Here is a 19,554-nt window from a genome sequence, read left to right on the forward strand (position 1 = left end):
TCATGTTCCAGCCACTTTGGGGTGGGTGGCAGCGCTCCCATCACCAAAGCCCTCTGCTGAGCAGGAAACGACTGCCCCAAGCCTGCACCAAACTACCGCTGGGCAGGGCGGGCTCCTACAGAGAGAGCTCAAAACCCAGTGACATCAGCTGGGCCACCTACATTTAGGGGTGACCTGGGTTTACTCATTTCTTCCGGGACATGCAAGACGCACTTGCTCCCTTTGTCAGATGTTTCCCTGATACCTTTTTCTTCTGAAAAAGTAGTCCAGCTTCTGTTTCCCCACAGGGGCCACGTGTCCTTCCCTCCAACCATGGAGCTCACCCCCGCCTGCTCTTGGCACCAGTGGCCCTGACTCTCCAGTTGGCAGTTCCTACTTCTCAGAAACGGGGACTTGGGGCCCTCCTCGGCTCACTCTAGACCCTTAGCACCAGGAATCTGTTCTCAAGATGACTTGCCTTGATAACTATCCATGGTTAGACATTTATGTCCGCTGTTACACTTTTAAGAAACTGTTAATAAACTAACGTGACTTTAATACCAAGCTTTGGTCTGTGTGTTATTGACCTGATTTAAAACTACCTGCATTTGCAGGACATTTCCTCTCCTGCTTTTTCCAAACCATGCTTCACATCCTACCTGAAATCAATTTATAAGCTGCACCAGCAGTTTTAAACATGAAAAAGAATGAAATGAAAAATAATGGGTACACAGCACATTGCAAGGGTAAGAACTGTTTTGAGAAGCGTTCTTTTTTATACTTATAGGTAAGTGGTACTCTGGGCCACCCTGTAAAATGTGACACTCTGGGTTGAGGCTGAAATAGTTGAGAGTCACTGATTTACAGAATGCTTGTATTTTGCACGTAGGGACTGTAGCCTCTGGTGTCAAACCAAATCTCAGGGTCCTCCGAGCCCATGGCGCTCTTGGTCTGAGCTGTGTCATCATGGCTTTGGCCAGCCACACTGACCGCCACCTCCTCACTCTCCCAGCCTCTCGCGCAGTCACTGGACCTCCAGCCAGCTCTGCTCTGCGGAGATCTCCTGTCTGCCCTCTTCCCTTCTCACACCCTTCTGTTAGGCCCAGCAAACGTTTCCAGGTTCTATCATCCAAAAATATGACATCGGTCATTTGCCAGGCTCCGCCACCCTCTCCATTCACTCAGGAACAGCCACATCTCCAGGGGGATGGCCCCACTGCACCTCACCGTTGAAGCAGGCCACTTCCTTCTCTGGGAACAGCTCACAAGATAGTCATCAAGTCCTCCAGTCCCCTTCTCATCCGCCACATCCATTCCACCAGCAAGGGCTATAGATTTTACCTCCAAACACTCATCTTTCTGACGCCACCATCACCTTCCCAGACAGCTGGTGCCCTGGCCTCCTCCCAGCTCCTGTCCAGCGCACAACCACGAAATCTTTCTACGAACTTAAATGCGATCACCACACCCCCACGCCCACCCCCCACTCCTGGTTAAAACCTCGGGTGGCTCCCACTGCGCCCGCCCGCGGGGTCTGGCCCCGGTACAGGGCGGGGCTCTCCGCCTGCCGTTCCTTCCCTCCTGACTAGTGAAGGCCTACGCCTCCTTCTAGGAGAACCCACGTTAACATCACTCCTTGGGGACCTCAGGTCCTTCCCTCGGTTATCGGCCTGTGCACGACGCGCCCCCCTGGCCACACGCTCCTGTGGCTGCTGGCGATGCGAACCCCGTCCGGCGCAGCTCACACACACACGTGACGCAGCCAGTACTGAGCGCGTCAGGCAGAGCCGAGGGCCGAGGAGGAAAAGGAGAGCTGCGCGAGCTGCGGGCGTGGACGGAGCCCCGGACTAAGAATGGAAGCCCGCGGAGAGGCGGGCCGCCCTGGCGGAACGCAGGGCGCCGAGAAGACGCTTCCCGCCGGGCCGCGTTCTTGCTCACCGCGGCGGGGCCGGGACTTCCGGCGCGCGGCGGAAGCGGCGGCTGCAGTGGGGAGAGCCGGCGGCGCGCGGATGCAGGCGGCGCGGCACGTCGTGTGCGCCCTGTCCGGCGGCGTGGACAGCGCCGTGGCCGCACTGCTGCTGAGGCGGAGAGGTGAGGCGGCCGAGGGCCCCGGCCTCCCCTGAGCGGCCCCTTCTCGGAGAATCCCTCCCCGTCCTGCGTGGCCTTGGGCGCCCCCTCTCGACCTCGCTGCGACGCCTCGGCCCCTCACCCTCTGCCTGGGGTCGGGAGAGCGCGCCTCCGCTGCCCAGACTGCCTGGGAGCAGTCAGCACCCCCCGCCCCCCGTTATCCACTTAGAGGAGGGTGATTTTCCGACGTTCGGGGGCCGCGTTTCTCTCTGGCTCCCGGCCCTGCGCCCGGGGTGATGGTGGCGGCGTCGGCGCTTAGCCTGGGTGACCACGCGCGGACGTGAGGGGCGCTGACCTCTGCGGGCACAGCGCCCTCTCCGTAAAGGTCCTCATCCTTACGACGTAGGGAAGGGCCGTCAGGCACTGTGTGCGACAAGTACCGACGGGCGGGCTGCTTGTTAAATAACGATTGTGCTTTCCGTTCAGTGGATGACAAACTTGCGCAGAAGCGCTGGCCTTTCTTCAGCTATCTAAAGAGTGCCCAGGGTCGGGAGCAGAGATGAACGGCCCGTCTGCATTCCCCGTCTGTGTGGCCCTTTCTCATTGTGGGGCCTCATACACCTGATGACATGTGTGGACTCTGCTGTGCGCCACCTTTCGTGCTAGGCACTTGGAATGCAGAGTGAATGCAAGGTTCCTGACCTGGGATAAGCTGATTAAGCTCTCCCTCTCTGTAAAATGAAGGAACACCTACCTCACAGGCTTACTGGAAGGGTTAAATGACATAATACACACGAAGTGTTTACCGAGTGCCCAGCACGGATTAGGCACTCAGAAAACAGTACTGGTTATTAGTTCATATTAATCATAACTATTATGGAAGGTATAATAAAGTGTTAAATAGAAGTCTAGACAGACTAAGAATATACATTGCAAGAAAGGGGGAATCAAAGCATTACAGAGGTGGTGGTGTTTGAGCTGATTTTATTGTCGCACCCAGTTCACGTCTGATGCAAACAAACCCAAAGTTCCAGTTTGGAGCAGAGAAAGGTTTGTGAGTTGAGGCGCCAGCGCGGAAGATGGGAGGCCTAGACTCATCTCGAGTCCACGGTTACAAGGCTCTAAGGAAGCGTAGGATTTCACTGAGCAAAGATATGGAGCCATCAAGTAAGGAGGAAAGCACTTCTGACAGAGCCAGCAGCAGGAGCAAAAGCTCAGAGGCATGAAAGTGTTGGCATGATGGGGCAGAGAAGCAGGCTGAGCTCTGGTTATAGAACATGTTCTGTCAGGGACTCGAGACTGTTAGGTCCTTGGAGGGTTCTAACAAGGGCTGCAACATGTTCTAGATGTGGCAGGCTGGCCGCGGGGAGATGCGATGTATTTTACCACTTCAGGAAGGTAAGCCCTCCCTCCTGCCTAGAATCCATACTGTACAACTTGATGTTCCAGCCTTCCTTGGGTTTTTCCTCCTCCGTCGGGGAAGCTGGTGGACATAGCAGAGAAAAAGCGTGGGCCACACCTCTTGGCATTGAGGGCTTCCCCAGTCTTGTTGGAGGTGTGTGTTCTGTCGCGCAGATCCTGGAAAGTTAAGGACGAGCGAGGTGCTGAGGTCCCATCCTGGAGTGCCTGGGCCTGGGCCGTGAATGTGGGTCACGTCTCCAGGAGAAAGACAGTCAGGCAGTGAGTCTGTAGGAGAGGCGATTTTTGAAGCTCTGGGTGTGGAGTTGTTTATTCGTTCTGTTTAAGCTCATGCTGTGCAGGGCACTGGGGACACCTGGTTGTTTGAGACACAGCGCCTGCAGATTGAGGAGCTCTGTGCCTTAGTGAGTTGCAGTGGCCACAGGTAAACTACTAGAGTCCAGAGTGCTGTACGCGGTAAGAGACACAGAGTCAGGTGGCTTGGGAAACAGAGAAGGAAGGGCCTGTTACCTGCTGGGATGGGAGGTGGTCTTGCTAATGTGGCATTTTAGCTTTGGTAAAGCTTTGTCATTGAATCTCTGTTCTGTGGAGTACTGAATTGAACCTCTTACAGTCAAATGCCCTGTCTTTCCTTACACTGAGACTGCCCAGAAGGAACAGATTTCTCATACATCATAGGTGCCTGTGTCATTCTAAAGTTGATCTTCCCAGTATTTGGTAGGGTACTTTGTCAGCAACAGAAAAGAGAAAAAAAAGTTCTCAAAATGTAGAGATTGTGCAGTCTTTGTAATAAAATATCCCCAATTTTAATTGTCTTTATGTCTAACAACTTGGAATCTCATTCTTAGATGAAAATTGGAAGTGACTTTTGAAATGACTTTACTTCTCTGGTAACTGAATGGTGGTTTTTAGTTGCTTTGAAACATTTTGTTCAATTTCGTCTTTCATTCAATCAGCACACATTTGCTCAGCCTCTTTGTGTGCCAGGCATTGTGCTGACACAGTGTGGGGACACGAAGAAGGGAAAATAACATCGTGCTCATATCTTGGGGATACAGGCAGACAATTCAGCGCAATACTGTATTGTGCTGGTGGAGGCCTGTACAGAGTGCAGTGGGAGGCGGGGGAGGGAGCTTTAGCCGGGAGAGTCAGGGGTGGTCTGCACTGCGATGTGACCAGAGCGCCGAAGGCCCCGTGGCAGAGTGGGACTGCCAGGCACACCAGTGCGCAGAGGCAAGTGAAAGGTTGGAAATCGCTGCCTTTTCCCCCCAGGGTGATGTTACACCCTCTCTTTAACTTGCCCTTCATCCCTCCCCAGGTTACCAAGTGACAGGGGTGTTCATGAAGAACTGGGACTTGCTGGATGAGAGTGGAGTTTGCACTGCTGACAAAGACTGCGAAGATGCTTACAGAGTTTGCCAAATCCTAGACATCCCTTTCCGTCAAGTGTCCTACGTGAAGGAGTATTGGAATGATGTGTTCAGGTGGGTGCAGCTGACAGACGTGGAAGGCCTCTGATGTTCTGTGAGCCCTTTCCAAGGGCGGGATGGCCGTACTCAGCCAGGCTGACAGCCTGCAGCCAGTGCTTTGTGTTTTGGCAGTGGTGCCAAAGACCGTGTGTGGGAGGCCTTAGCCGCCCTGCAGGCCCTGTGTTAGATGCCTGGATCCCAGAACGCCCCCAGCCCGTACTCCTGCTACTGTGCCCCCAGCCAGAAGTCTCTTTAATGTCTTTGGAACCTTGAGATGTTTCTGCTGCTAAATTAGTGTAGGGGACCTGAGGCTGAGGCCTCCCCTGGGAGGTGCCACGGGATGAGTATCCTTGCAGGCATCCATGTGGGTCAGCGATTCAGGGTTTCTGAGAAAAAGAGTTAGGTGACCCACTCCCCTGTGCCTTTTGAAAACAAGAAACAAGCAGACAAAAAACTGTAAAAATTCAGTATAACCCCGACAATTGTTTTCAAGAGCTTACCCTGCATCAGGCACCGGTAAACTCGGGAACGGAAAGGTGTGCAAGCCACGGTCCTGTTCTGTGCGGATTCACAGGCCAGCCGGGCAGAGGACTGGACTGTCAGAAGAGGTAAAGATGGTGGTGAGTGGCACGCAGGAAGCACCCGAGGTTCTGTTAAAATGCTGCAGGTTCAGAGGAGGGAGAAATGTGTCATGTGGAGTGGTCAGGAGGGCGTCGTGGAAGAGGTGAGATTTGACCTGCCCTTGAAAATAATGAGACTAGAGAAGACATTCCGAGTGGGACAGCAGGAGCAGTGCTGAGAGGAGGAGAGGGCCCTCATCTATTTCAGGACTGCTGAAAAATTTGGCCAGACCCTTTTGCTGCGGAGGAAGGATGCTTGGGGCTGGAGTCTTGTGAGCCTTGACAGGGCCGTGAGCCTGGGGTGGCCGGTGAAGACATCTGAGGCGGCAGTGACGGGCAGGGGTGGGTTATGCTTTAGTGTCAGAACATCCTTGGGTTCTCTCCTGATTCTGCCACTTACTGTGTGATCTTGGGCAATTTACTTGACTTTTCTAAGCCTCCTTTTCTTATCCTTTAAATGGGGATAATGGCTCACAGAGGTATAGTAAGAATCAAATAAGATTGTGTACAGAGCGCTTAGCACAGTGCCTGGTATATTAGAAGCAACAAGTGTAGCATGTGTTATTTTCATTACTAAAAGGATAAATCTGGCAACCAAGTGTAGGATAAATTATAGGAGGAGACTGTGGGCAGAGAATCTCAGGAAATGCTAGGGACTTGGAATAACGTGGGAGCGTGGAGGGGAGGTGAAGGCTGGCTGTGACAGGTCCCTGCAGACAGATCCTCTGGGCGGTGGATGTCAGGCTAAGGAATCAGCTGGGGTGCTTGTTAAACACACGTCTGGACCTGGGTCTGGGATGGGGCCCTGGAATCTGCACTTTAACAGACACTTCAGTTGATTCTGTGGAGGGGGTCCTCCAGGTCTTACTTTGGGAAGCAGTGTGATAGGCTTGGTGCCTGTTGAGCGTGGGGGCAAGAGAAAGTGAGGAAGAGTCAGTGACGGCTTCATGATCAAGGCCGGATGGGCGGAGAAAGCTGGTTTGGGGGATTCCTTTGAGCACTGCAGGGATTGAGGCCATAGCAAGAAATCTAGGTACTCGTCCCCCTTGTCCCCTTGGTCCCCAGGGATGCCCGAAACCACAGACAGAACTGAACCCCATGTACACGATGTTCCCTGTCCATACACGCCCTGATAATGTTCGATTTACAAGGTGGGCACAGGAAGAGACTATCCGAGTTGCCAGTGTCACCACTCTTGTGCTTTGGGGACGTTACTAAGTAAAATAAAGATCACTTGAGCACAAGCACTGCGATCCTTGATAGTCGAGCTGATCACCGGGACGGCTGCCAAATGACTCGACGGGAACTACTTAAGTAGTTTACGGCTTGGTGAACCTCTTGACAACTTTGCAACAATTAGAAGAAGGAGGAGGAGCGAGTGTAGTAGCATCAAGTGTTGAAAATACGGAGCGGCACGCGTCTTCTGCAGTCCCGGGAGGAGTGGCAGGCGGTGGGCGCGCGGTCCGGCCTTGCCTGCCGGAGCTGAAAATGCACATGTGGTCTCCGAGCCCGTGCAGGTTGTTCATCTGCCTTCGTGACACGGCCGTCTTGAGCACCGTTTTTTTTTTTCAAACCATTGCTAATCAGTGGAGAGCTTCAGGTTAAATGAAAAAATGGTCACAGACACCAGAAATACACCCAATTTAAAACTCCTGAAATGGGCATCACAGCCCTCTTGAAGTGAATACTCCTAAGACCGGGAAATTCTTGCTGAACCCTCCTCCTCCCATGTCCAGTCTGTTAGAGCAGAAACCCACTTATGAGGATGCCGGATCCACTGCTCAGCACCAGGGGGTTGCTAGTCCTCAGACATATGTGTTGGTCACATTAAAAAAAGTATTTTTTTAGTGTATTTGCCCAGTGACCTGGGTTCCCATGCTGAGATGGCGAAGTGGCTGGCTGAGCCCCGAGCTGTAACTCTGGGTTGTTTTATTCCTATTCTGACTCCGGCTGAGTCTCTTCCGCACCTAAGCCTGCCTGTGATCGAGAGGCCCAAGGGAGCCAGAGCGCAGCGAGCCCCTCACATCCCTCTCCGCGTATCCTGGGACCCCCCGGGGAGCCAGGGCGGCAGGTAGCCACGCCTCAGTTTTCCTTCTGCCTTATTAGTCGTCAGAGGTTTGGATGGAAAGCACAGCTGGCTTTAAACAAACGTTTGGTGGAAGTGTTGGAACTGGCTGTATCCTGACGCTCTCCTGTTTGCAGGAAATTCTAGTTTTGTTAAGACAAGGAGAAACTCGTAGCAAGTAATCTACCTGATTTCTTTTTTTGAGGAATGTTCCACACTTAGAAAAGTCTCTTTCTTTCATTCCAGTGATTTTTTGAATGAATATGAAAAAGGAAGAACTCCCAACCCCGACATAGTCTGCAACAAGCACATCAAGTTCAGCTGTTTTTTTAATTACGCCGTGAATAATCTTGGTAAGTAATTTGGATTATCTTCATTTGTCTTTTTAAAAACCAGCAGATTTTTCAGAGAAAGCCAGAAGTCAAAACCTTGTAAATAGTTTCCTCTTTCAGAAGGAAAGGAAGCAGTGAAAATGGTCACGTTTCACTGAATAAGGAGGAGCTCTCTGGCCGTGCACAAGTGATAAGTTCCCAGGGGTGGGGCTGGGGGCTGCCTCTCTGTCGTGGTCCGCACAGCTGTAAGGGCAGGAGAGCCCCCTTCAGAAAACCCCGAGGACAGACATGTCGGATCACGGCTGAAGAGTTGAGAGGTGGGGCCACTAGACCCTGCCTGCAGGTTCAGCTTTGCTCAGGGTAGCTCTGCTTCCAGATGTGAACGTACAGAGCGGAAGCTTCAGGAGCCTGGTTAGGGCTTAAGAAACTCAGCATCGAATTTCTTGTTAGTCATCCTTTTGGCTAGTCCTACCGACCTCTCTTGTATTAAAAGTAGGTTTCTGCTTTGTCCGGAGGACAGGTCTGGGTATGTAGCTGAGTCTGGATCCTGGGTCTCTATTTAGTTTCTCTGCTTTGAGCTGTGTCTCAATGGTCTGTTCTAAAAGCCTGTTTATGCTCAGGGCCCTGCTGCCACTGACCGGCTGCCTGGGATCACGTCTGTTCCCAGATTCCTGCTTTCCATTTCCGTCTGCCTGGTGGGACAGCCCGTTCCTTTATGCTGACCCTCCTGGTGCTGACCTGCTTGCTTAGGCTCCTCTTGGTGTCTGTGGCTGTGCTCTTGTGAATTCAGGTTCTTTTTCTTGTCCCCTGCTGCTGGGATCACCGTGATAAGTTTCTGAAGTTCTGGATCCTGGCCGTTGCTACTCACCCTGCCGTGCCTGGCCGCGTGCCCAGACACACTGTGCGCCCGGAATCCAGTGTGCCGCAGGACTGTTGGCCGCTCTGTCCTGTCAGCACTTCGTCATGACCTAAAAGGGGACAGAGTAAGCCTGCCAGTCGATGTAAGGTGACCTGTAGCGGAGACAATGATGATGAAAAGTTGCTTTTGGCTCATGGAGTTAGGTAGTGAAGGTGCCTGCAAGAGTAACGAGCTGAAGTCTCAACAAGGTGGAATGTGGCTGACACCAAAACCATGAGATCGAGGGAGCTGAATGCAGAGTTTGCTCCCTAGGTTCAGGATCGATTCCCCTGGTCCAGGGCTGGGAGTACCTGGGATCTGGGACCCCGAGGGCCTCGGGCTGGCTGGGAGCCCACACAGCCCAAGTTCGCCTGCGGTCAGGACGCCTGAGGGAGGAGGAGGGGTCTGCTGGGTTCTCACCTGGTAGCCCACCGCTAGTGGCTGCATTAAGTTCCATTTACTCGGGAAAAAGAGCGAGACTCATGGAGTGTGTGTTGATTTTGATTTTGAGACTGTGGGAAACGTGCCGTCTGACGATGTTCAGGGCCATCATAACAGGCTTGACGTGTGACCCGGAGGGCAGAGCCGGGACGCACGGAAGAAAGGCCTCACCCAGGGGAGGCACGGACGGCGCTTCAGAGGGGAATGGTGCTCGCTGCACAGAGGGCGAAGCTCCCCGTCACCTTAGCTTTTCAGGGAGCCCTGAAGTGGTCATCCTGTGGGGACGCTTTGGAAGAATTTCTGCAGTAAATGTTTCTGAGTCTGAATTTACCACATGAACAGTGTGACACAGAATCAAGATGCATGAAACCCAGATGTCTGGAATCGCGGGGCTTCTCACAAGGAACCCTGCGTTAAAAAAAAAAAAAAACGGGGGGTGGGTAGTAATTAGGTTTATTTAATGGCGGTACTGGGGATTGAACCCAGGACCTTGTGCATGCTAAGCACACACTCTACCACTGAGCTATCCCTACCCCCCTGAAGCCTACATTTCTTGCAGTATAAGTGGTGGTTCTTTAAAGAAATAGATTTAAAGTGTTTCTTCCTCTATTAGAAAATCAGGCAAGATATAATAATGTGGCCCTAAAGGTGCTTTATCAGGCAGTTAGTGTGCACCAGTGAATTCGTCCTGGGTCCTTTGTTTTACACTGAGCTGCTTTGGTTGGTTAAGTCTTGAATCAGTTTTGCTGCCCCTTCCAGGAAAACGTCTCTTGCAAGACTGAGTGTCTGAAAATTTCACTTTCACACAGTGAAACGATTACGGGCTAACATGTGCCTTGGTAGTTTCTTTCATCTCTCTGCATAGTGTGAAAAGAAGAAATTGAATATGCTGGAAGGTCCTTCACTGTAATAACAATAATACCAATTTACTGAAGAAAATTTAAAGCTACAGAAGAGTAAACAGAGGAAAAGTGTCATCTGCAGTTTCACCTCCCAGAATCAAAGGAGGAGACTTACTGATACTTGTCTTCATTTTTTTTCTGTACGTTACCAAAAAAAATGGGGTCATATACACTTTTCCCAGCTGAGCAATATCATAAGCGCATTCCCATGCCATCAACAGCTCTTTGCAAGTGGCGCTGTTGAAATGACGGTGGCGCTTTAAGTGACTTCACATTCCCCTGGCGGTGAATGTTTTGTGTTTGCAGGAAACACTGAAATGAGGTCTTTGTACTTAGGTCTTTGCGTGAATATCTGCCTTTTCCTCAAGCTAGAATGAACGAGTAGATAGATACTAGCTTTTGAAAGGCTCCTAAAGAGGCAGTAAAACCTTGTAGCAAGATCACATCAGCTTAAAGACTGAAAGGCACTTGCGCAACAGGCGTTATGGGGCGCCTCTGTTCCTGGGGACCTGGGCGTTGGAGAGCCGGGCGGGGCATCTGTGCAGGCCATCTGGTGTAAGACGTGGTGTCTGTCCCTCCTTTGAGCACTCGGCTCGTACCGGCCGAGGCCAGCAGGTGCCAGTCTCAAGTCACATCCTGGTGTTTTTACAAACCTCCCAGGAGCAGATGCGGTTGCTACAGGTCACTATGCACGAACTTCCCTGGAAGATGAAGAGGTTTTCCAGCAGAAGCACATTAAGAGGCCAGAAGGGCTTTTCAGAAATCGATTTGAAATTAGAAATGGTAAGTAAAAGCGCCTGGGTCAGAGCTTAATTATCCATGAACAGAGTGGGCTCTTTTGAAGAATGGCAGTGGGCTGTGTGAGCACACCAAGCAGACTCCTCTCTGTGAGTCCCAGACTAGCTTGCTGGTTTTGGTTTCCTCTTCGAAGAAGGACAGTTACTGGGAGGGTCATTTCCCCCGAGGGTTCTGATTGGTAACAGGAGGAGACCCGGCCAGTGCCTGGGGAAGGGCTGGTGGGGACTGAAGCCGGAGCTCGTGGCCCATCTAGATGCCGTGCACGGGTAATGCAGAGGCTCCCACGGTGTTTGAGAGAATGTGTGTCAGTCGTAACAGGAGTGGCAGGCACTCAGGCATCTGACTGCGTTGTCACGGGCTTTGTTCTGTGTAGTTGTTCTGACGATACCACAGTGTCTTAGTTCTCTGGGTGTTTTTTAGGCATCTGGAAGTTTTATTTTCCTTACTTAGTTGCCCTGGTGACCTGGAGTAGGGCCTCCTGGCCTGGGTCCTTGGGGATAGTGCACATGGGCAGCAGAGCCAGCCCCAGATTGGCCGGCCCTGAAGCCCCGGGCCAGTGTCCTCGCCTGTCCAAGTGGCAGGTGGCACCCTGGCTGGCCAGTGTGAAGGTGTGGCATCAGGCTCCCGGCATGGGCCGATCTCCCCAGTGGGCGGTCCTCTCCGTGGTCTAGGGTGGCCTGATTGCCTTTATAAAAATCATAGATTTTGAGTTTGCTTTAAAATAACTCAGAACTTTGAGAAATTGCAAACTGCCCCCGTATTCTGAGGCTTTTATACACGCTTACACTGTTTGACTGAATTTAGTTTTAAAACAAAAAATAGCATTTTGCAAATGACTCTGTCAACCTGATGACTGGTTGACTGAACTTTGTTTTTCTCTTTTCAATTGATTTTTGCTTTGTGCATGAGAAGTGGTGAAGTCAGTTTCCAGCTCTGCCGTTGCCTGCCTGCAGCATTGTGGGCAAGTCACTTTGATGAGCCTCAGTTTCCTCGTCTGTGAAATGGGGATAATTCTATCATAGGGCTTAGCCCAGGATGTGCGACACGTGGAAAGAACCCATAACACTAGCACTGTGTCCAGTTTTCTCCATTGGTCCCTGAACTTCAGAGCAGGGCACCCAGGGTCTGTGGTCATGAAAGTTGTGTCACACGTGCCAGGCAGGACTGAGCGGGCCGGGAGACAGAGCCGGACCTTCTTTTCTGAACAGCATTCTGTGTTCAGAGTCGGTCACACCTCTGCACCGCTGCCGGAGAGCCGGTGTGGGTCTTTGCAATGACCTAGGAAGTGAGGGGACCTGCAGGGGGCACCTGACACATGTCCGCTTGGGCTCCACAAAACCCGCCTTTGCTGAGAAGGGAGGCCTTTAGAGGCTGAGTGCTGCTGTGGTGGGGCACAGTCTGTCCCCGCCGGTGGAGCCTGGCAGGTTGAGAGAGTCCTCGAGAATGCTCGGGCCACGGGCACGTCCCGTGGTTGTTAGAAAACAGCGCCGCTGACACTGTTCCGGCCCAGTTTTCTGTATCTTGTCTCATCCACTTTCCCCAAATGTGGCTGGATTTGTTTTTTTCTTATCACCTTGTAACATTTTTTGTAATCTTTGAAAATACTGCAGTCAGGCGTGTGAGCTGGAATCAGTGTCCTCATTACGTGAGGGCTCTTTCCTGGTTTTCTTTTCAACAGTAGGTAAATTAGGGGTGAGAGTTTTTCTTACCTTACCCACGGCGGTTCTTTTTTCTGGAAATCTGCTGTTGCTTGTCGATCTTTGTTTCTGCCAGACCAGGGGGTAATCGATCAAAGTACACAGAAGGACGTCATTAAAAGCAAAGTGTCATTATTTTTATGCCTGCAACGTCTTTTGTTCTTTGCTCTTGGCAGCGGTAAAACTTCTCCAGGCAGCTGACAGCTTTAAAGACCAGACCTTCTTTCTCAGCCAGGTTTCCCAGGATGCCCTGAGGAGAACCCTCTTCCCTCTGGGGGGATTAACCAAAGATTTTGTAAAGAAAATAGCTGCTGAGAATAGACTTCATCATGTGCTTAAGAAGAAAGAGGTAGGATTGAGGGGTGTGCGTGCCCACATGCACCGTCTCCACGGTCGGGGTCAGGCAGTGTTTCCTGCCCCGGGATCTAACCCGGGGAGGGCCTGGGAAAAGCACCTGGAGGAGCTGGCCCCACCCACACGCAGTGGGAGGTGCTGTGGCATTCAGAACTCAGCTGAGAAGTGACTTTCCCAGCAGCCTGGCAGCTCACTGGGATGCCCTGGGCTCAGCTGCCAGGTGAGAGCGGGGCGGTACGGACCGGGCCCCCAGACGCCCAGCTGGCACCTGGACCTTCTGTGTCCGCCCACGCGTCCGCCCAGCCTCGTCAGGTGCGTCCTCTGGGCCCGGCTCTGTGCTGCTGGCCTCTGCGGATGTGGTGAGGAGCACAGTTTCGTCCCTGCCTTCGCAGAGCTGAAGTCTGGGGTGGGGGGCAGACAGACAGACAGACCTACCGTTGTAAACTTAGAGGGGTTTTTGAGAGGAGGTACAGGACCTGGTGAGAGAAAAGGACAGTGGCTCTCATTTAGAGATAGGCGCCAGGGAAGGCCTGCGAGGAAAGTGTGTTTACCCTCAGGCCTCGGGGGTGAATGGGGTTTAGTGTCCCAGGGACGTTGGGGGTGGGGGCTGGCGTGGCGGTGGAGTTGAGGTGAAGCCAGTGTGGTAGGGGCTTGGGGCTAGAGGAGGGGTGTGATGGGGTCCCAGTGAGCGCGGCACTCCCTGGGGTGGTCGGTCTGGCCGGGCCATGTCGGGGTGAGGCCAAGTGTCCTCCGGGTGTGGGCAGGGCTGTGCCTTTGTCGGCAAGTCGTCATCCCCAAGGAAGACCCCGCACCCGTCCCTCCCACGTTGTCTTGTTCACCCTCTTGGGTTGGGAGTGGCCTGGCGCTGCTTACGTAGCTGGCGAGGTCGGAGTCTGGGGCCTGGAATAAGCCCCTCAAGGTCTATTTGTGGCTGTGACTGGCGTCTGGTGTTCAGGAGAAAAGCCAGGCCCCTGGCCCAGAGGGCAGGGAGGTTCAGGGCGGGGGAGGCACACGGAGGCCCTGCCTCCCCGACTCCGGCGGGACTGAGTGGAGCCGCTTCCTGTCCTGGTGCCGGCCGTCCCGTCTAACGGTCGGCCTCCTTCTTGTTCCAGAGCATGGGCATCTGTTTCGTTGGTAAAAGAAATTTTGAAAATTTCATCCTCCAGGTGAGTGTTCTTTGCTGCAAAGGGGTGGAGTCACGTTTCTGCGCTGGACCTGGATCCATTAGTAACGAAGCACTTGTTTTCCAGTATTTACAGCCTCGACCTGGTAAATTTATTTCTATAGAAGACAGTGAAGTTCTGGGAACGCATAAAGGTGAGACGCAACCTGGGGCTGCTTTTCATGCTAAGCTTCTCGAGTCACGGGCGAGTTTGAGCTCCAGAAACTTGGACGAGATGCTGACAGTCCTTTCCGCGGTGGCCTGTGATCAGAGACCGCCGGGAGGGGTGCGCGTGGTGACAGGGAGGGCGGTCGTAGCTGTGACTAGGGGGTGTGTTTTGAGATGCAGTTCCGTTTTACACGTTGCGGCTAACAGAAGAGGACTTCGTCTGATTCAGGCCGACTGCACTCTTGAGTCCTGTGTTACGTCCTTGTGCGTAGAATTGTTTTCCATTACATGAAGGCAGTGCTAGGCTGCAGAAAAAGTCCATCCTGATGAAGGGAGTTAGGGTGATCTCAGAGCGTGAGTGTCATGATTTTGGACTGCGTGAAGAGATGGGATCAGAAGGTGGCCCTCCCGGCCCGGGTGCTGCTCCCTCCTCCCAGACGGCTGTGGGGTGGGGGCACCGTGAGCCTGCACTGGGCCTCGTGGGAAGGAGGGGACAGGGACAGAGATGAGGCAGGCACGAGAGTCCACAGCCCAGGTGGGAGGACAGAGGTGGGGTCGGTGGGCAGTGGGGCTGTGCCCTCAGGACTGATGGTCCAGCGAGGGTCTGACCTGCCCGCAGGGCGGGGCTGGTGCTCAGACCTGGATGCCTCCTCCCACCGTGGGGCGTGTTTCTTGGAGATGCCCCACCTTGGTTTGGGCCAGGTGGCTTCCCCTTCCTGTTACTATTGAGGGGAGTAGGGGTCCCAGAGAGCCAAGCGTTCCTGAGACAGGAGGAGGCAACAGCCCTGCTGGGCAGGACTGCGGGGGCTCCCAGCCTGTCCCCAGTGGGAGGCTGTCAGAGGACGCAGGGGAGCTTGGGCACCTCGATTCCGCCAGGGCCTGTGCTCATGTCATCTGCAGGGTGGGGATGTCTGTGATGGGGGTGGGGGTGCACAGAGGCAGTTGGGAGGAATTGGCACAGAGAAATTGGGGCAGCCCTGATGTCCTGCCCTGAGGAGGTTGGTACATGGTGGAGGGGAGGGAGTGCCTGTGAAAGAAGTCACAGGCGCATCAAGGGCTCAGCAGGAGGGCTCGTGGCTTTAATGCAGGGCACTCGGCCCACTTTCTAAAGGAGTTGTCCCTGCTCCTTGTGGCTCAGGCAGCCCCACAGCTGGAACTGCTCCTTGTGTTGTGTGGGGTACAGCCTAACCCAGCTGCCTCTAGTGGTTCAAAGAGAGCCTCCTGCCTGCTCCCCCCGCCCTCCTCCCCATCCCATGGGTGTGCTGTTTGAGATGGGGCTCACTCCCACCTCACCGAGAAACTATTTCCATAGGTTGGTTCCTGTACACTTTGGGCCAGAGAGCCAAGATAGGGGGCTTACGCGAGCCCTGGTACGTGGTGGAGAAGGACGGCACCAAGGGTGATGTGCTGGTGGTGAGTCAGGCTGGCCATGTAGACGGATGGGGGAGGTCTGGTTCTCGGTGCTGAGACCAGGCAGGCGGCCGGAGGACCACAGAGCAGCAGTGACGGTGCGGCATCCTCGCCTTTCCCCTGCGCCCTCCCGGGGTCGGCCTGGTGCTTCGGTGCCGGGAGGAGTTTGTTTAAGGGGCTTATTAGGCTCCCTGTGTGCTGCTCACACAGTCAGTCATCACGCTAGTTCCTAGTAAGTTGATTTTACAAAAGAGGTCAAGACCCAAGGATTAAGGTCCAGTGGCGTGGAGGACGCTTCAGTGCCTTGGACAGAGTGTGCGTAGAGTAGGCTCCAGCAAGTCACCATTGAGCAGGGGGTGGGGGTGGCAGAGCCAGGGCCAACGCAAGATGTCTGCCGCAGTGGGGCCCTGATCTGCTGGGACTGTCCCCACGCTCTAGAGCAGGACTTCACAGACGGGGCGGGCTTCCCCACTTTGCTCCCCTAGGGACCTCTAGCAACGTCTGGGACATTGTTAGTGTCACAGCAGGGGGGCGGGTGGGGGGGACAGGGGGCACTGGTACCTAGTGGGTGGAGACCAGGGAGCCCCCATCCCATGACAGAACGATCCAGCCCAGACCTGAATGGTGCAGAGAGCCCGGCTCAGCGTGCTCGGTCCCAGAGCCAGGGACCTTTTCTTAGACATGGGCAGAAGGGCCGGAGCGCACCTGCTGGTTCTGGGACGTCTCCTTCCCAGAAGAGCCGTGGGTGTGAAAGCCTGGATGGCGATTTGGGTCAGGCGTGAGCCGCAGTGACTGTGGTGTAGAGCAGAGCGGTCTCTTCTGCTTTGAGGGGAAAACAGGAAGGTCGCCCCTGACAGCTGTCCCTGTGGGGCTCCCTGTCCGCTAGAACCCACAGGGCCTGCCTCATGGAGGCACTGGGTCCGAGGAGGCCCCGGAGAGCTGGCACCGGCCCTTTCCTCCAGTGGCCCTTTCCCCAGACACTTGGGGCTCCGTGGGGTCCCCGCAGTGGCCTTGCGTGGCATCCCTGTGGAGGCGTGGCTGGCCCGTGTGCCCCTGGTGCTGGGCGGGGTGACTTGACCTTGGAGGAGGGGTGAGGTCATGGGCCGGATCACGTACTCCTCTGCTGCTTGCTGAGTGCGACCGTGACCAGTGACTTTCCCTCTTGTGCCTTGGTCTCCTCACTTGCAGAGTTGGGGTGCAGGCCGTGGGATAAGCACGTGCGTGTCCACGTGTCAGTGCAGCTTTTCATTAGCGAGTGCCGGCTGTTACAGTCCTTAGTAATGAAGTGCAGTGAGGGGGCTTTGGGGTGGGGGACCCTCTGCTGAGGGCTCCAGAGCGTCACGGCCTTGCCTTCCGCTCCGCAGGCCCCCCGGACAGACCACCCGGCCCTGTACAGGGACCTGCTGCGGACCGGTCGCGTGCACTGGATTGCAGAGGAGCCGCCCGCAGCCCTGGTCCGAGACAAGATGATGGAGTGCCACTTCCGTTTCCGCCACCAGATGGCGCTAGGTGACTGAGCAGGGCGTCCCGGCCAGGTGTAGGGGAGGCGGTTAGACCCGGGCAAGGTCCCCGTCGTTCAGACCATAGGACAAACCCGAACCTCCTTTCCTCTGCCTGCTCGGGAGCCAGCCCTGGGAGGTGCTGAGGCCAGCTCAGCCTCCTCTGTCTGTGATGCAGGGAGGGTCTTGGGAAGAGGGTGCTGGGGTGAGGGTCCAGGCTGTAGTGTGTGCTGCCTGTAGGCCCAGCAGGCGGCACTGGGCCCCTCTGACTGGCCCTGAGTGTCCGTAGTTCCCTGCTCCTTCCTCCCAGGAGCCCGAGGCCTGGGGCTGAGCACACTTGGCAAGGCCCGTGCCCTCCTCCAAGGGTCCTTCTCTTCACCCAGTGCCCTGTGTGCTGACCCTCAATCAAGATGGCACCGTGTGGGTGACGGCTGTGAAGGCTGTGCGGGGTCTCACCCTGGGACAGGTGAGGGGGCGCCGGCTCTGCGCTGTGCTCCAGAGGGTCCGGGATGCCACCCCGAGCCTGAGTCTGTGTGTGACCTGGACCCCGGCTCTTCTTAGCTCTTTCTCAGCCTGTGCGCGGGGTCTGGCTTTGCTGTGGAAAGACAGCATCGCACTTCCTTCCCCCCAGAGCACGTGGTCTGCATCGAGGGGCCCGGGGGCAGGCGGGGTGCGGGGGCTCAGGTCACACAGCCAGTGATGGGGGGAACTGCGGCCAGCTCTGTGTCGGTGCCCCTTCTCTCCCGACTGCTGTGGCCATGAGGCTGTACTTGTGCAGCCACTGGGAGGGCCCGGCTGCCTGCGGGCTGGGCCCTGAGGACGAGGACAGAACAGGGACAGGCAGAGCATTGCTTCCCACCTCCACCCTAGACCAGCAGCCGCAGGTCGGGCTCCTTGCTGCTCTGCAGGCCCCCGGATGCCGGGTCCACCTACAAGTGACACAGCCCCTCTCCTTTCCAGTTTGCCGTGTTCTACAAAGGGGACGAGTGCCTGGGCAGTGGGAAAATCCTGCGCCTGGGGCCGTCCGCCTACACACTGCAGAAGGGCAGGAGCAGAGCCGGAGTGGCCACGGAGGGCTCTGGCGACGGCCACAGCGATAGCCCAGGCCTGGGTCCCACACGCTGATGGAGGCTGAGCGGCTGCTCTGCTGCAGAGCTCGCAAGAGGACGTGTTGGGGGCAGGGCCTGGGGCTTGGCTGCTGCTGCCAGAACCTGCCGCCCCGGTCCCGGCCAGGCCAGACAAGGTTCTGAAGGCCTCCAGGGCAGGGGCGGTCCGTCTCCTCCCCTTGCTGGCTGGTGGGTCTGTCCCAGGCACCCCATTTAGAGAGTTCCTCTTTCACACCCCCAAGAGTGTTTCCCACCAGGATCACGCAAAGCGGACCAGGGGCGGGGTTGTGTGGGCTGCAGGGACGGCATCCAATAAAAGTTCTGTCTGGAATGTGAACTCTGACGGCGGCCTCCAGTGGGGTAGAGGCCCGGGCACGTGGTCTCAGGGGCTGCACGGCGCTGGCCTGCCCGACCGTGCGGACACACACGTCAACAGCACGAGACAGCGATGGAACCCTCACCCTCCTCGCCCCTCCGTTCACAGCTGTGCCCACCACCTGTGGCACAGGACGGACCTGACGGGCCTTGAGCCCAGGCCCAGCCTACAAGGTCACACTCAGTCTGTCTGCTGGGGAGGGGATCTGGAGCCCACCCTGAGGGGCGCCCCCCCCCCCCGTCTGCATGGCTGCGTCGAGACCACCCCTCCCCTGCAGAGTGCCCAGCACCTGGCCAGCCACTTGAAAGCTGCAGGACCGCAGGGGCCTTTGCCCACGGAGGGATCAGAGGTGGGAAACTGACTGGAGCACGTGCACGTGTCTGAGTCTGTTTGGGCTGCTGTGACAAAATTCCGCGGACTGGGTGGCTTAGAGACAGCAGGCGTTCGTTTCTCACAGTTGTGGAGGCTGGCGTCTGAGATCAGGGTGCCAGCTCAGTTGGATAAGGGTCCTCTTACGGGTCACCGATGGCCGTCTTCTCACTGTGTCTTCACATGGTGGAAGGGGTGAGGACCTTCTGGGAAGGCTTGTAAGCACGCCAGTCCCCCCCATGAGGGCTCCGCCTCCCAAAGGCCCCACCCCCTAGCGCCGTGACGGCAGACAGCAGGATTCTAACCTGTGCATCTCGGGACACAAACACTCGGACCGTTCAGTGCACGTGCGTGTGTGCACAGCTGTGTCTTGTGGGGAGAGGGTGGCTCTGCCTGGCCGATGAGAATGCAGACAGACCTTCA

The 19,554-nt window shown here is 55.4% G+C and overlaps 1 protein-coding gene across 13 annotated transcripts; it reads left to right on the forward strand.

Moving 5' to 3' along the window:
- The first annotated feature begins 1,914 nt into the window (after positions 1 to 1,914).
- TRMU (tRNA mitochondrial 2-thiouridylase) lies at positions 1,915 to 18,723 on the forward strand. Of its 13 annotated transcripts, none has more exons than XM_074375756.1 (11): positions 1,915 to 2,070; positions 4,784 to 4,949; positions 7,866 to 7,972; positions 10,853 to 10,975; positions 12,864 to 13,036; positions 14,154 to 14,207; positions 14,292 to 14,358; positions 15,684 to 15,784; positions 17,146 to 17,290; positions 17,591 to 17,746; positions 18,241 to 18,723. In XM_074375756.1, exons 1-11 carry the CDS (start codon positions 1,989 to 1,991, stop codon positions 18,378 to 18,380), a joined length of 1,314 nt encoding a protein of 437 aa, XP_074231857.1. In that variant the 5' UTR covers positions 1,915 to 1,988; the 3' UTR covers positions 18,381 to 18,723. The 13 variants fall into 13 exon arrangements, 12 of the variants coding, with proteins under 12 accessions (XP_074231857.1, XP_074231858.1, XP_074231854.1 ...); XM_074375757.1 differs by having other exon boundaries at positions 17,664 to 17,746; XM_074375753.1 differs by having other exon boundaries at positions 14,154 to 14,358.
- The last annotated feature ends 831 nt before the right edge of the window (positions 18,724 to 19,554 follow it).

Source organism: Camelus bactrianus, chromosome 12 (genome assembly GCF_048773025.1).
Source record: "Camelus bactrianus isolate YW-2024 breed Bactrian camel chromosome 12, ASM4877302v1, whole genome shotgun sequence".
Lineage (NCBI taxonomy): Eukaryota > Metazoa > Chordata > Mammalia > Artiodactyla > Camelidae > Camelus > Camelus bactrianus.

Bases quoted from the DNA above. Each gene is read 5' to 3' on its own strand.
- TRMU (XM_074375753.1), top strand. From the start codon at position 1,989: ATGCAGGCGGCGCGGCACGTCGTGTGCGCCCTGTCCGGCGGCGTGGAC. The intron at 10,976-12,863 runs GTAAGTAAAAGC...TGCTCTTGGCAG, and splicing joins TCGATTTGAAATTAGAAATG to CGGTAAAACTTCTCCAGGCA. The intron at 14,359-15,683 runs GTGAGACGCAAC...CTATTTCCATAG, and splicing joins AGTTCTGGGAACGCATAAAG to GTTGGTTCCTGTACACTTTG.